Source organism: Electrona antarctica (assembly GCF_951216825.1).
Source record: "Electrona antarctica genome assembly, contig: scaffold_233, whole genome shotgun sequence".
NCBI lineage: Eukaryota > Metazoa > Chordata > Actinopteri > Myctophiformes > Myctophidae > Electrona > Electrona antarctica.
This window is the reverse complement of record NW_027638412.1, coordinates 127,125-144,236: the sequence shown is the minus strand read 5'-3', so window position 1 is coordinate 144,236 and position 17,112 is coordinate 127,125. Positions and strand designations below refer to the sequence as shown.

General features: G+C 42.3%; 1 protein-coding gene across 1 annotated transcript; it reads left to right on the top strand.

The window, feature by feature from the left end:
- Nucleotides 1–1,296: 1,296 nt before the first annotated feature.
- LOC306918100 (solute carrier organic anion transporter family member 1C1-like) lies at nt 1,297–16,560 on the top strand (the record flags this gene model as incomplete). Its single annotated transcript, XM_079530989.1, has 15 exons — nt 1,297–1,438; nt 2,347–2,479; nt 3,957–4,069; nt 4,268–4,615; nt 5,250–5,396; nt 6,929–7,027; nt 7,279–7,368; nt 7,547–7,834; nt 8,497–8,664; nt 10,335–10,530; nt 11,059–11,224; nt 11,375–11,562; nt 12,818–12,882; nt 14,589–14,709; nt 15,960–16,560. The coding sequence occupies 15 exons, from the start codon at nt 1,297–1,299 to the stop codon at nt 16,558–16,560; spliced, it is 2,865 nt and encodes a 954-aa protein (XP_079387115.1).
- Between the last annotated feature and the right edge of the window lie 552 nt (nt 16,561–17,112).

The window sequence follows — 17,112 nt, the reverse complement described above, 5'->3', positions numbered from 1 at the left end:
CGATTGGACAAGTCTCGGACACAAAAGATCACAGGATCTGTTGTTCTATTTCTATGTATGTGATGTATCACCATATGTTGTTCTATTGTTCTATTTATATGTATGTGATGTATCACCATATGTTGTTCTATTGTTCTATTTCTATGTATGTGATGTATCACCATGTGTTCTATTGTTCTATTTCTATGTATGTGATGTATCACCATATGTTGTTCTATTGTTCTATTTCTATTTATGTGATGTATCACCATGTGTTGTTCTATTGTTCTATTTCTATGTATGTGATGTATCACCATGTGTTGTTCTATTGTTCTATTTATATGTATGTGATGTATCACCATGTGTTGTTCTATTGTTCTATTTCTATGTATGTGCTGTATCACCATGTGTTGTTCTACTGTTCTATTTCTATGTATGTGATGTATCACCATGTGTTGTTCTATTGTTCTATTTCTATGTATGTGATGTATCACCATGTGTTGTTCTATTGTTCTATTTCTATGTATGTGATGTAACACCATGTGTTGTTCTATTGTTCTATTTCTATGTATGTGATGTATCACCATGTGTTGTTCTATTGTTCTATTTCTATGTATGTGATGTAACACCATGTGTTGTTCTTAACTTCTAGCTTACTGTAAATCACTCTGGATTAAGAGCGTCTGACAAATTAATACATTGTAAATTGTAATTTTTAAACTCGCAAGCTACAATTTGGACAGATGTTCATAGCTGCTTTTTCATTGGTCCACTTCTCTTTCAGATGTTCATAGCCGCTTTTTCATTGGTCCACTTCTCTTTCAGATGTTCATAGTTGCTCTCTCATTGGTCCACTTCTCTGTCAGATGTTCATAGCTGCTCTGTCATTGGTCCACTTCTCTTTCAGATGTTCATAGCTGCTCTGTCATTGGTCCACTTCTCTGTCAGATGTTCATAGCTGCTCTCTCATTGGTCTACTTCTCTTTCAGATGTTCATAGCTGCTCTGTCATTGGTCCACTTCTCTTTCAGATGTTCATAGCTGCTCTGTCATTGGTCCACTTCTCTTTCAGATGTTCATAGCTGCTCTCTCATTGGTCTACTTCTCTTTCAGATGTTCATAGCTGCTCTCTCATTGGTCTACTTCTCTTTCAGATGTTCATAGCTGCTCTGTCATTGGTCCACTTCTCTTTCAGATATCCATAGCTGCTCTGTCATTGGTCCACTTCTCTTTCAGATGTTCATAGCTGCTCTCTCATTGGTCCACTTCTCTTTCAGATGTTCATAGCTGCTCTCTCATTGGTCCACTTCTCTTTCAGATGTTCATAGCTGCTCTCTCATTGGTCTACTTCTCCAAGGCTCTGACAGGAAGCTACATGAAGAGTTCCATCACTCAGATAGAGAGACGGTTCGACCTCAGCAGCTCGTTGACCGGATTCATCGATGGAGGGTTTGAGATGGGTATTATTATTATTATTATTATTATTATTATTATTATTATTATTATTATTATGACTCATCGATGGAGGGTTTGAGATGGGTATTATTATTATTATTATTATTATTATTATTATTATTATGACTCATCGATGGAGGGTTCGAGATGGGTATTATTATTATTATTATTATGACTCATCGATGGAGGGTTTGAGATGGGTATTATTATTATTATTATTATTATTATTATTATTATTATTATTATTATTATTATTATTATTATTATGACTCATCGATGGAGGGTTTGAGATGGGTATTATTATTATTATTATTATTATTATTATTATTATTATTATGACTTATCGATGGAGGGTTCGAGATGGGTATTATTATTATTATTATTATGACTCATCGATGGAGGGTTCGAGATGGGTATTATTATTATTATTATTATGACTCATCGATGGAGGGTTCGAGATGGGTATTATTATTATTATTATTATTATTATTATTATTATGACTCATCGATGGAGGGTTCGAGATGGGTATTATTAGTATTATTATTATTATTATTATCATTATCATTATTATTAGTCATCGATGGTTCGAGATGGGTATTATTATTATTAGTAGTAGTAGTAGTAGTAGTAATAGTAGTAGTAGTATTAGTATTAGTATTAGTATTAGTATTAGTATTAGTATTAGTATTAGTATTAGTATAGTATTAGTATTAGTAGTATTATACTGAGTAGCCCTAACACCATGCCAACATTCAAAAACTAGTCACCAAAAGCCAAATGTTTCTTACGCGCGTGCGTGCGTGCGTGCGTGCCTGCCTGCCTGCCTGCGTGCGTGCGTGCGTGCGTGCGTGCGTGTGTGTGTGTGTGTGTGTGTGTGTGTGTGTGTGTGTGTGTGTGTGTGTGTGTGCGTAGGTAACCTGCTGTTCCTGGCAGCGGTCAGTCATTTCGGGGCTCGGCTCCATCGTCCCAGACTCATCGCTCTGGGATGTCTCCTCATGGCTGTGGGAGCGCTGCTCACCGGCCTGCCTCACTTCTTCATGGACCGGTAAACCGTTCCCTTCATAGTAGACACCTTCCTGAGAGTGTGTCACTGACACACTCTCACTGGACTCTCACATAGCACCCTGTATATACGCATAGTTTAATTATATAGATATTAGACAGATGTTAGGTTCTTAGCCGACGTATGATCCTAGATGACTCTAATCTCTCTGGATTAAGAGCGTCTGATAAATGACCACGTTGTATAAACTGTATCAACAGCTACTCATACCACACGGTGAACCACGTTGTATAAACTGTATCAACAGCTACTCATACCACACGATGAACCACGTTGTATAAACTGTATCAACAGCTACTCATACCACACGATGAACACGTTGTATAAACTGTATCAACAGCTACTCATACCACACGGTGAACCACGTTGTATAAACTGTATCAACAGCTACTCATACCACACGATGAACACGTTGTATAAACTGTATCAACAGCTACTCATACCACACGGTGAACACGTTGTATAAACTGTATCAACGGCTACTCATACCACACGATGAACCACGTTGTATAAACTGTATCAACAGCTACTCATACCACACGATGAACACGTTGTATAAACTGTATCAACAGCTACTCATACCACACGATGAACCGAGGTGTATAAACTGTATCAACAGCTACTCATACCACACGGTGAACCGAGGTGTATAAACTGTATCAACAGCTACTCATACCACACGATGAACCACGTTGTATAAACTGTATCAACAGCTACTCATACCACACGATGAACCACGTTGTATAAACTGTATCAACCGCTACTCATACCACACGATGAACCGAGGTGTATAAACTGTATCAACCGCTACTCATACCACACGATGAACCGAGGTGTATAAACTGTATCAACAGCTACTCATACCACACGGTGAACACGTTGTATAAACTGTATCAACAGCTACTCATACCACACGGTGAACCACGTTGTATAAACTGTATCAACAGCTACTCATACCACACGGTGAACCACGTTGTATAAACTGTATCAACAGCTACTCATACCACACGGTGAACACGTTATATAAACTGTATCAACAGCTACTCATACCACACGGTGAACACGTTGTATAAACTGTATCAACAGCTACTCATACCACACGATGAACACGTTGTATAAACTGTATCAACAGCTACTCATACCACACGGTGAACACGTTGTATAAACTGTATCAACAGCTACTCATACCACACGGTGAACCACGTTGTATAAACTGTATCAACAGCTACTCATACCACACGATGAACACGTTGTATAAACTGTATCAACAGCTACTCATACCACACGGTGAACCACGTTGTATAAACTGTATCAACAGCTACTCATACCACATGGTGAACCACGTTGTATAAACTGTATCAACAGCTACTCATACCACACGGTGAACCACGTTGTATAAACTGTATCAACAGCTACGCATACCACACGGTTAACCACGTTGTATAAACTGTATCAACAGCTACTCATACCACACGGTGATCCGAGGTTCCCAGAATGACAGCGGAAGCGTCGCGGCTTGTCGGAGTCCTGCGGAGAGAGCAGAGAGCCTGCAGCCTGCCTCTGGACACCCAGGTACGACCTCTGACCTCTGGACACCCAGGTACGACCTCTGGACACCCAGGTAAGACCTCTGGACATCACCACCCACCACTAATGTGTACTCCACGATACAGGAGCGGAGATAAAGGCATTTCCGAAGGTCCTGTAAGGTGGGTGTGCCTTGTGAGGTGGGAGTGTCTTGTGAGGTGGGAGTGTCTTGTAATGTGGGAGTGTCCTCTGAGGTGGGAGTGTCCTGTGAGGTGGGAGTGTCCTCTGAGGTGGGAGTGTCCTGTGAGGTGGGAGTGTCCTGTGAGGTGGGAGTGTCTTGTGAGGTGGGAGTGTCCTCTGAGGTGGGAGTGTCCTCTGAGGTGGGAGTGTCTTGTGAGGTGGGAGTGTCCTGTGAGGTGGGAGTGTCCTCTGAGGTGGGAGTGTCCTCTGAGGTGGGAGTGTCCTGTGAGGTGGGAGTGTCTTGTGAGGTGGGAGTTTCCTGTGAGGTGGGAGTGTCCTCTGAGGTGGGAGTGTCCTCTGAGGTGGGAGTGTCTTGTGAGGTGGGAGTTTCCTGTGAGGTGGGAGTGTCCTGTGAGGTGGGAGTGGCTTCAGTGGACGGGAGCTTTTTTTTTGTTTCGCGATCAGGTGACTTCCTGCTTCCTGGTTTCAATGAGACTCAAACGGCGACTCGCAGGTTAGCTAAAAGCGCCATCTAGAGTAAAAAACTAAAAAGACACGACAGACGTCAATATAGTTTTAAGTTAAGATCAAACGCAATCTCTGCAATTAGGGTTCCCTAATCATCATTCCCGATCATCGGAAATTGGGGTCGATCGCATCATTTTCAAAAGATCAGTATCGGATCAGGAGCAAAAAATAAAAAAACTAGATCGGGACATCCGTAGTATCTATATCTATCTATCATATATCTAGTATATATATACTATCAGTATAATGTTATCTCAATATCATGATATTAGACTGGATATTGTCTGTGATTTTGGATATTGTACTGTTGTGATATGGCACGAGTGTTTTATAAAAATATAAAGTGTGTGTGTGTGTGTGTGTGTGTGTGTGTGTGTGTGTGTGTGTGCGTGCGTGCGTGCGTGCGTGCGTGCGTGCGTGCGTGCGTGCGTGCGTGCGTGCGTGCGTGCGTGCGTGCGTGCGTGCGTGCGTGCGTGCGTGCGTGCGTGCGTGCGTGCGTGCGTGCGTGCGTGCCCAGCCTGTGTGATTGACAGCGGCTCCAGCATGTGGGTTTACGTCCTTCTGGGAAACGTTCTGCGAGGCATCGGAGAGACGCCAGTCACTCCTCTGGGAATATCTTACATCGACGACTTCTCTAAGGCCGAGGACTCTCCGTTCTACATCGGTACGTTAATATCTTACATCCATGACTTCTCTAAGGCCGAGGACTCTCCGTTCTACATCGGTACGTTAATATCTTACATCCATGACTTCTCTAAGGCCGAGGACTCTCCGTTCTACATCGGTACGTTAATATCTTACATCGACGACTTCTCTAAGGCCGAGGACTCTCCGTTCTACATCGGTACGTTAATATCTTACATCCATGACTTCTCTAAGGCCGAGGACTCTCCGTTCTACATCGGTACGTTAATATCTTACATCCATGACTTCTCTAAGGCCGAGGACTCTCCGTTCTACATCGGTACGTTAATATCTTACATCCATGACTTCTCTAAGGCCGAGGACTCTCCGTTCTACATCGGTACGTTAATATCTTACATCCATGACTTCTCTAAGGCCGAGGACTCTCCGTTCTACATCGGTACGTTAATATCTTACATCCATGACTTCTCTAAGGCCGAGGACTCTCCGTTCTACATCGGTACGTTAATATCTTACATCGACGACTTCTCTAAGGCCGAGGACTCTCCGTTCTACATCGGTACGTTAATATCTTACATCCATGACTTCTCTAAGGCCGAGGACTCTCCGTTCTACATCGGTACGTTAATATCTTACATCCATGACTTCTCTAAGGCCGAGGACTCTCCGTTCTACATCGGTACGTTAATATCTTACATCCATGACTTCTCTAAGGCCGAGGACTCTCCGTTCTACATCGGTACGTTAACATTATTATCTCCTACATCTAAAGCCGAGGACTCTGTATGTTCATGTATTAACATACATCCTGTCTTCAGACTATAACTCTGACTATAACTCTGACTATAACTCTATTTACAGCCTGTCTTCAGACTATAACTCTGACTATAACTCTGACTATAACTCTATTTACAGCCTGTCTTCAGACTATAACTCTGACTATAACTCTATTTACAGCCTGTCTTCAGACTATAACTCTGACTATAACTCTGACTATAACTCTATTTACAGCTTGTCTTCAGACTATAACTCTGACTATAACTCTGACTATAACTCTATTTACAGCCTGTCTTCAGACTATAACTCTGACTATAACTCTGACTATAACTCTATTTACAGCTTGTCTTCAGACTATAACTCTGACTATAACTCTATTTACAGCCTGTCTTCAGACTATAACTCTGACTATAAATCTATTTACAGCCTGTCTTCAGACTATAACTCTGACTATAACTCTGACTATAACTCTATTTACAGCCTGTCTTCAGACTATAACTCTGACTATAACTCTGACTATAACTCTATTTACAGCCTGTCTTCAGACTATAACTCTGACTATAACTCTGACTATAACTCTATTTACAGCTTGTCTTCAGACTATAACTCTGACTATAACTCTGACTATAACTCTGACTATAACTCTATTTACAGCCTGTCTTCAGACTATAACTCTGACTATAACTCTGACTATAACTCTGACTATAACTCTATTTACAGCTTGTCTTCAGACTATAACTCTGACTATAACTCTGACTATAACTCTATTTACAGCCTGTCTTCAGACTATAACTCTACTGGGTCCGATGTTTGGCTTCCTGTTGGGATCGTACTGCGCCAAACTCTACGTGGACGTTGGATATGTTAACCTGGGTACGTATGTAGTAATACAGATATACTGACATACATACATTACAGACTGTGTAATATATTACAGTAATGTGTACTTTAATGTGTACTTCCAGACAGTAATGTGTACTTTAGTGTGTACTTCCAGACAGTAATGTGTACTTTAGTGTGTACTTTCAGACAGTAATGTGTACTTTAATGTGTACTTCCAGACAGTAATGTGTACTTTAATGTGTACTCTCAGATAGTAATGTGTATGTAATGTGTACTTCCAGACAGTGTGAGTATTGGTCCACAGGACGCTCGCTGGGTGGGGGCGTGGTGGCTGGGCTTCCTGGTGTCTGCTGCCATCTTGCTGTTGGCAGGTAGTACTGCAACCAATAAGAAAAAACACAATAAAAAATGTTTGAGTTTTTCCAGTTATTCCAGTTTTTCTCGCATTTTCCCCATTTAGATTTTCTTTTTAGTTTTTTCATGTTTGGCGTTTGTGTTTGTGAAAAAAATGCGAAAAGGTTACTGTAACATTTCTACCTCTGTCGACAGGCATTCCCTTCTGGTTCCTGCCGCGCTCTCTGCCTCAGCAAGACCCTGCCCCCAACCACGCCCTCAATGACCTCACAGACACCTCCCCCAAACGCGACCTCAATGACCTCACAGACCCCTCCCCCAACCGCGACCTCAATGACCTCACAGACCCCTCCCCCAACCGCGACCTCAATGACCTCACAGACCCCTCCCCCAACCGCGACCTCAACCATGACCTCACCGCTGACCCCCGTGACCTCCCAGAGGTCATCCTGAACACCGTCAGTAACGTCAAACTGACTGAAGGTTAGAGGTCAAGAGGTCAAGTTTAATACAATTAACTAAAACTAAAACTGAATATTGGAAGTAAAACTAGAATGGACTATGTGAATACCAGATCCATACAGAAACATACACAATACAACTATCTGAATACCAGATCCATACAGAAACATACACAATACAACTATCTGAATACCAGATCCATACAGAAACATACACAATACAACTATCTGAATACCAGATCCATACAGAAACATACAGAATAGAACTATCTGAATACCAGATCCATACAGAAACATACAGGGGCGTAACTAGACGTCACCGGGCCCTGACGCAGGCTGATCAGCGAGTGCCCCCAACACCGCGTTAGCTAACATTAGCTAACGTTAGCTAACGTTAGTTAACGTGTGCTAACGTGTGCTAACGTGTGCTAACTTGTGCTAACGTGTGCTAACGTGTGCTAATGTGTGCTAACGTGTGCTAACGTGTGCTAACGTTAGCTAATGTTTGCTAACGTTAGTTAACGTTAGCTAATGTGTGCTAATGTGTGCTAACGTGTGCTAACATGTGCTAACGTGTGCTAACTTTAGCTCACGTGTGCTAACGTGTGCTAACGTTAGCTCACGTGTGCTAACATGTGCTAACGTGTGCTAACGTGTGCTAACAGATCTTTTCATCGCTCCCAGCAGGCTTCCTGCCCTCTCTGAGGCGTCTTCTGGGAACGCCCACCTACTTCCTGCTGCTGTGCGGCAGCGTCCTGAAGTTCAACTCCTTCATCGGTCTGCTGACCTTCAAGGCCAAGTTCATGGAGACGCAGTTTGGTCTGACCGCGTCCAGGGCCAACTTCCTCATAGGTAGGGTGGTCTGACCATCCAGGCTAACTTCCTCATAGGTAGGGTGGTCTGACCATCCAGGCTAACCTCCTCATAGGTAGGTGTGGTCTGACCATCCAGGCCAACTTCCTCATAGGTAGGGTGGTCTGACCATACAGGCCAACTTCCTCATAGGTAGGGGTGGTCTGACCATCCAGGCCAACTTCCTCATAGGTAGGTGTGGTCTGACCATCCAGGCCAACTTCCTCATAGGTAGGGTGGTCTGACCATCCAGGCCAACTTCCTCATAGGTAGGGTGGTCTGACCATCCAGGCCAACTTCCTCATAGGTAGGGTGGTCTGACTATCCAGGCTAACTTCCTCATAGGTAGGGTGGTCTGACCATCCAGGCTAACCTCCTCATAGGTAGGGTGGTCTGACCATCCAGGCCAACTTCCTCATAGGTAGGGTGGTCTGACCATCCAGGCCAACTTCCTCATAGGTAGGGGTATTCATTTATTCCCAGATGTGCTGAACCTGGTTAGGGTTAGTGGTAAAGTGTTAGTGTTATTAATAAGCTATTAATTTATTCAGTACTCTGGAGCTTGTCCTAATAGTCTGGTTCTACCCTGCTCTGATGGTTAGGAATTCTAGCTACTATTAAAAACTCTAAGCCGTCCCAGAATCAGCCCTGTCTCAGAACTATTCAGATCCTGGTAAAACTCAGCTTCCTTGATGACTTTCAGTGTTCACTTTAATATGTGGTTTTAAATCTACGTTATCATTATTATTAATTATTATTATTAATTAATTGATGGGGAGACAAGAAACACAATAACACTTGGTTACATTCTAATTATCAAATTACACAAATGATGAGTAATGCACAACCATATACAGCATTTATAATTACCGCTGGCCTTTTGCTTGCTTCTTTTCATTACGATGGTCTGGTGAATCTGAGGTATTGTCCCTATCAGTATATTTACAGCCAGTCTGACTGAAGTCACACCTCCATGCTAACACTGTAAGCCAATCGGAACCCAGACCATTCTTCCTGCCCTCTCTGTGAGAGCGGTTACCAGTGCAGCCAGCTTCCTGTGCTGCACTGCTGACCTTAGGCTGTTAAGACTATACAGATCTTTATTATGTATGCTTTTTACCAACCGAATATATAATAGGTTATTAGAACACATTAAACAATTGAAAAGGAATTAAAGATTAAAGTTACTTCATCCCATATTGATATGTTCTTAAGTAGTGAGTTGAGTCTCCTGTGAGAAGGTGCCATAAACTGCTTCTCTCACAACAGGAAGGTGATAAGAGGTCGCAAACCCCCAATCCACCGGTTTCAACTGGATGCATTGGAATGTGGTCCAGAGACCTACAGCTCTCTAGTTGCTTCAGTAGAGAACCACACATTGATCAATCAATTTGACCCAATATATATTTTACTCCAATTTCTGAGAATAAATCTCGCACATCCATAAATAACATGACAGTTAATAAAGTATTCATTTATTCCAGGTGTGCTGAACCTGGTTATGGTTAGTGGTAAAGTGTTAGTGTTAATAAAGTATTAATTTATTCCAGGTGTGCTGAACCTGGTTAGGGTTAGTGTTAATAAAGTATTAATTTATTCCAGGTGTGCTGAACCTGGTTATGGTTAGTGGTAAAGTGTTAAAGTGTTAATAAGTTATTAATTTATTCCAGGTGTGCTGAACCTGCCTGCCGTCGCTCTGGGGATCTTCCTGGGGGGCGTGGTGATGAAGAGGTGCAGACTGGGCGTCGCCTCTGGAGCCCAGGTGTCCTTCATCACCTCGTTAGCGGCCTACCTGCTGCTGATGCTGCACTTTGTCACCAAGTGTGACAACGTCCGCGTGGCCGGCCTCACCGCTCACTACAACGGGTTTGTTTAACTAACTGGTTGGTTGGATGTTAATGTCAAGACTGAGGTTAGGGTTAGTGACCTACGTGGCCGGTTAAAACTGTTAAGATTAGGATTAGGGATAGTGGTAGTAATCTGTCGGACTAACGGGAGGTCGGAACAATGACATGTTACCTGCTTGCCAGCGTTTGAGCGTTTTTTACTAACCTTTCAAGACGCACAGAATATTTCGCTCCACGACGTCTTAAACACGGAGCGTCTCAACAGAAGGAGGTGCTCCGTTCCCTCTCCAGCTATTGTCTGTTGAATGTACCTTGTTTTTTTAGAATCGGAATCTGGGTTTAGAATCTGCGATAAAAGCATTATGAAGCAGGTAAACAGAGCGTGACTCAACGCCCCCGTCTACATCGCGCTAGCATTCCAGAGCTATCCAGATGTAGCTTAGCATCGCGACCAACCTTAATCTATATAAGACATTAGAAGACAGAGATCTCCGTCCATGGCGGTCGGTGTGTTAAGAAGTGTGTCCACCGCTGTGTTGCTCCCCAGCACCCCTGCTGGATGGTCCGAGCAGCGCAGCCTGCTGTCAGAGTGTAACAGACAGTGCGGGTGCTCAGCGGAGGAGTGGGACCCCGTGTGTTCAGACAGCGGTACTGCATACATCTCTCCATGCATGGCTGGATGTACGGCTTCTACAGGACACGGGAAAGATACGGTATGGACACGCACGCACACACGCACGCACGCACGCACGCACGCACGCACGCACGCACGCAAGCAAACGCACACAGGCACACAAACGCACACAAACGTACACACACACTGATCCCTGCTTTCTCATTGGCTGTCATTCTGATCACCACAGGTGTTCCACAACTGCACCTGCGTGTGGTCTTCCGGGCCACTAGGGGGTGACAGAGCCGCGGTGAGGCTGGGTCAGTGCCCTCGCCCCGAGGCCTGCAGCGCTGCGTTCACTTCCTACATGACCGTGTCCGTTCTGAGCTCCTTCATCAACGCCCTGGGAATCACCCCGGGGTATATGGTTATACTGCGGTATGTATACAGTTAAAATACGGTTATAATACCCTGGGAATCACCCCGGGGTATATGGTTATACTGCGGTATGTATACAGTTAAAATACGGTTATAATACCCTGGGAATCACCCCAGGGTATATGGTTATACTGCGGTATGTATACGGTTAGAGTACGCTTATAATACGGTTAAAATACGCTTATAATACGGTTATAATACAGTTATCTTTGAGACACATACGGGTATTTCGGCGCAGGGTGAATTCTGCCATATTGTTTAGGGTTCAGAGTTAGGTTAGAATTAGTTCAATAGACTCAGAGTTAGGTTAGGATTAGTTCAATAGACTCAGAGTTAGGTTAGGATTAGTTCAATAGACTCAGAGTTAGGTTAGGATTAGTTCAATAGACTCAGAGTTATGTTAGGATTAGTTCAATAGACTCAGAGTTAGGTTAGGATTAGTTCAATAGACTCAGAGTTAGGTTAGGATTAGTTCAATAGACTCAGAGTTAGGTTAGGATTAGTTCAATAGACTCAGAGTTAGGTTAGAATTAGTTCAATAGACTCAGAGTTAGGTTAGAATTAGTTCAATAGACTCAGAGTTAGGTTAGGATTAGTTCAATAGACTCAGAGTTAGGTTAGGATTAGTTCAATAGACTCAGAGTTAGGTTAGGATTAGTTCAATAGACTCAGAGTTAGGTTAGGATTAGTTCAATAGACTCAGAGTTAGGTTAGGATTAGTTCAATAGACTCAGAGTTAGGTTAGAATTAGTTCAATAGACTCAGAGTTAGGTTAGGATTAGTTCAATAGACTCAGAGTTAGGTTAGGATTAGTTCAATAGACTCAGAGTTAGGTTAGGATTAGTTCAATAGACTCAGAGTTAGGTTAGGATTAGTTCAATAGACTCAGAGTTAGGTTAGAATTAGTTCAATAGACTCAGAGTTAGGTTAGGATTAGTTCAATAGACTCAGAGTTAGGTTAGGATTAGTTCAATAGACTCAGAGTTAGGTTAGGATTAGTTCAATAGACTCAGAGTTAGGTTAGGATTAGTTCAATAGACTCAGAGTTAGGTTAGGATTAGTTCAATAGACTCTGCAACATTAGGGTTACCTCTTTGGTAATAAACACTAAACTATATTAATGTATTTACAGATGTATCAGTCCAGATGCAAACTATATTAATATATTTACAGATGTATCAGTCCAGATGTAAACTATATTAATATATTGACAGATGTATCAGTCCAGATGTAAACTATATTAATATATTTACAGATGTATTTCTCCAGATCTCAAATCTCTGGCCCTGGGTATCCACACCCTGACCGTGAGGACTCTGGGTAAATACTGTCTCTATTATCGACCCTATAGGGTAAATACATCACATTGTGTCTATTATCGATCCTATAGGGTAAATACATCACATTGTGTCTATTATCGACCCTATATGGTAAATACATTATACTGTCTCTATTATCGACCCTATAGGGTAAATTCATCACATTGTGTCTATTATCGACCCTATAGGGTAAATACATCACATTGTGTCTATTATCGACCCTATAGGGTAAATACATCACATTGTGTCTATTATCGACCCTATAGGGTAAATACATTATACTGTGTCTATTATCGACCCTATAGGGTAAATACATTATACTGTGTCTATTATCGACCCTATAGGGTAAATACATCACATTGTGTCTATTATCGACCCTATAGGGTAAATACATTATACTGTGTCTATTATCGACCCTATAGGGTAAATACATTATACTGTCTCTATTATCGACCCTATAGGGTAAATACATTATACTGTCTCTATTATCGACCCTATAGGGTAAATACATCACATTGTGTCTATTATCGACCCTATAGGGTAAATACATTATACTGTCTCTATTATCGACCCTATAGGGTAAATACATTATACTGTCTCTATTATCGACCCTATAGGGTAAATACATTATACTGTCTCTATTATCGACCCTATAGGGTAAATACATTATACTGTCTCTATTATCGACCCTATAGGGTAAATACATTATACTGTGTCTATTATCGACCCTATAGGGTAAATACATTATACTGTCTCTATTATCGACCCTATAGGGTAAATACATCACATTGTGTCTATTATCGACCCTATAGGGTAAATACATTATACTGTCTCTATTATCGACCCTATAGGGTAAATACATTATACTGTATCTATTATCGACCCTATAGGGTAAATACATTATACTGTCTCTATTATCGACCCTATAGGGTAAATACATTATACTGTATCTATTATCGACCCTATAGGGTAAATACATCACATTGTGTCTATTATCGACCCTATAGGGTAAATACATTATACTGTCTCTATTATCGACCCTATAGGGTAAATACATTATACTGTCTCTATTATCGACCCTATAGGGTAAATACATTATACTGTCTCTATTATCGACCCTATAGGGTAAATACATTATACTGTCTCTATTATCGACCCTATAGGGTAAATACATTATACTGTGTCTATTATCGACCCTATAGGGTAAATACATCACATTGTGTCTATTATCGACCCTATAGGGTAAATACATCACATTGTGTCTATTATCGACCCTATAGGGTAAATACATTATGCTGTGTCTATTATCGACCCTATAGGGTAAATACATTATACTGTCTCTATTATCGACCCTATAGGGTAAATACATTATACTGTGTCTATTATCGACCCTATAGGATAAATACATCACATTGTGTCTATTATCGACCCTATAGGGTTAATACATCACATTGGCCCCCATTTATCAACGCAAATTACACCCATTTTTGGCATTTATCATTCCAGCGTGACATTGAACTTTAACGCACGCCACGTTAAATCTCAGGTCAGGTCAGGAGCTACAACAGTGTGTGTGTGTGTGTGTGTGTGTGTGTGTGTGTGTGTGTGTGTGTGTGTGTGTGTGCATGTGCGTTTGCGTGTGCATGTGTGCATGTGTGTGCGTGCGTGCGTGCGTGCGTGCGTGTGTGCGTGCGTGCGTGCGTGCAGGAGGGATTCCAGCTCCAGTTTACTTCGGAGCTCTGATAGATTATTCGTGTCTGAAATGGGCGACGAAGATCTGTGGAGGAAGAGGAGGAGCCTGTCGTCTGTATGACTCTGATATGTACAGGTACGCACGCACGCACGCACGCACGCACGCACGCACGCACGCACGCACGCACGCACGCACACACACGGGTAGGACTCTGACATGTACAGATATGATAAATGGACAGGATTTTTAGTTCAATGTTTGTTTTAAAAACGCCTTTGACAATGAAGGGAACATGTACGCCATCTTGTCCCCTAACACAAACATTAAACTCCATTGACAATGAAGGGAACATGTACGCCATCTTGTCCCCAAACACAAACATTAAACTCCATTGACAATGAAGGGAACATGTACGCCATCTTGTCCCCTAACACAAACATTAAACTCCATTGACAATGAAGGGAACATGTACGTCATCTTGTCCCCTAACACAAACATTAAACTCCATTGACAATGAAGGGAACATGTACGTCATCTTGTCCCTAAACACAAACATTAAACTCCATTGACAATGAAGGGAACATGTACGTCATCTTGTCCCTAAACACAAACATTAAACTCCATTGACAATGAAGGGAACATGTACGTCATCTTGTCCCCTAACACAAACATTAAACTCCATTGACAATGAAGGGAACATGTACGTCATCTTGTCCCTAAACACAAACATTAAACTCCATTGACAATGATTGGAACATGTACGTCATCTTGTCCCTAAACACAAACATTAAACTCCATTGACAATGAAGGGAACATGTACGTCGTCCCCAAACACAAACATTAAACTCCATTGACAATGAAGGGAACATGTACGCCATCTTGTCCCCTAACACAAACATTAAACTCCATTGACAATGAAGGGAACATGTACGCCATCTTGTCCCCAAACACAAACATTAAACTCCATTGACAATGAAGGGAACATGTACGCCATCTTGTCCCCAAACACAAACATTACATCCCATTAACAATAAAGAGAGTTTAATGTTTGTGTTGGCACCGTTTGTTTTACATCACCATTACATCACCTAATCAACATGAGTTAGACTTTAATATATTGGCGCCCCTCACTTCACATGGGTGTGATTTATTTAAAACTATTTGCAGGATGGTATTTCTGCGTCTGATCTCGCGGGGGGGCTAGCCCCTCCTATAAATAGCTGTAGTGTTTAACGTTGTACGTGTTGTCTGAAAAAACAGTAAATGTCATTGACAATGGATGGAGAATTGACGTCACATGTCTGAGCCAATTTGATGATGATGATGTACGATGATTAGAGCGCCTCTCAATTCACACAGGTGTGATTTTTTTTAACTGTTTGTAGGATGGTATTCCTGGGATTAATCACGTGTCTCAGTGGCTCCTCCTACTTCTTCATGGTGGCCGTCATCGTCCTTCTGCGGAGACAGTTCCTCCAGCCTGAGAGACACGGTGAGACCAACGCTCACACCGTGGGCCCCAGCGCTCACACCGTGGGACCCAACACTCACACCGTGGGCCCCAGCGCTCACACCGTGGGCCCCAACACTCACACCGTGGGCCCCAGCACTCACACCGTAGACCCCCAGATCTTCTGCAACCCTGCGGTGGACCATCAGTTCCACAAGCCTGAGAGACACGGTGAGATGACCACCTTCTGCAATGCTGTGGTGGACCCCCAGAGCTTCTGCAATGCTGTGGTGGACCCCCAGAGCTTCTGCAATGCTGTGGTGGACCCCCAGAGCTTCTGCAATGCTTTGGTGGACCCCCAGACCTTCCACAATGCTGTGGTGGACCCCCATACCTTCTGCAATGCTGTGGTGGACCCCCAGAGCTTATCTAACCAGACCATGGAGCTACGGACCGTATCCAGGTCTACTATGGAGCATCCGGGTCAGGATGGAGGCAGTGGAACCCGAAGCGACCGAAGAGGCTCCGAGCTTTGAGTCCCCCCCCCCCTGCGTCGTCAGGACACAGTTCTCCCACGATCCAAAATGTATATAATAATCTATTTTTAACATCCTGTATAAGGCATACATTTAAGTAGCATGTGACGTGTCAAACTAAGCGGTTTTCATGATTCTGAATCCATTGCAAGCATTAGTTTTGCACGAAAAACACTCCTTGGGCTAAATTCGGCCATATCCACTTGCCCTTAATGTGCCCAAATGTGCTGACCTCATCACATTTGTGACGACGGCTATATGGCCGTTTTTAGCCCATGGCGCAAAAAATTTGCTCTAATCATGTCTTAGATTATCAAGTATTTTGAATCATGTTGTAGATTTTATATATATATAGTTGTTTTAAATACTGCAATCATGTCTACTGGAAATTATTTATATCTTGTTATAATGTCTTTATTGTATTTTATTTAGGTAGAGGCCTCGTATAATATAATAATAATAATAAAATATAATATAATAATACAATAATATAAACCCCCAGGGCTTCTTGCCTCCTCCTGGCACTACCTTGTTTATTTTTATGCTTTCATT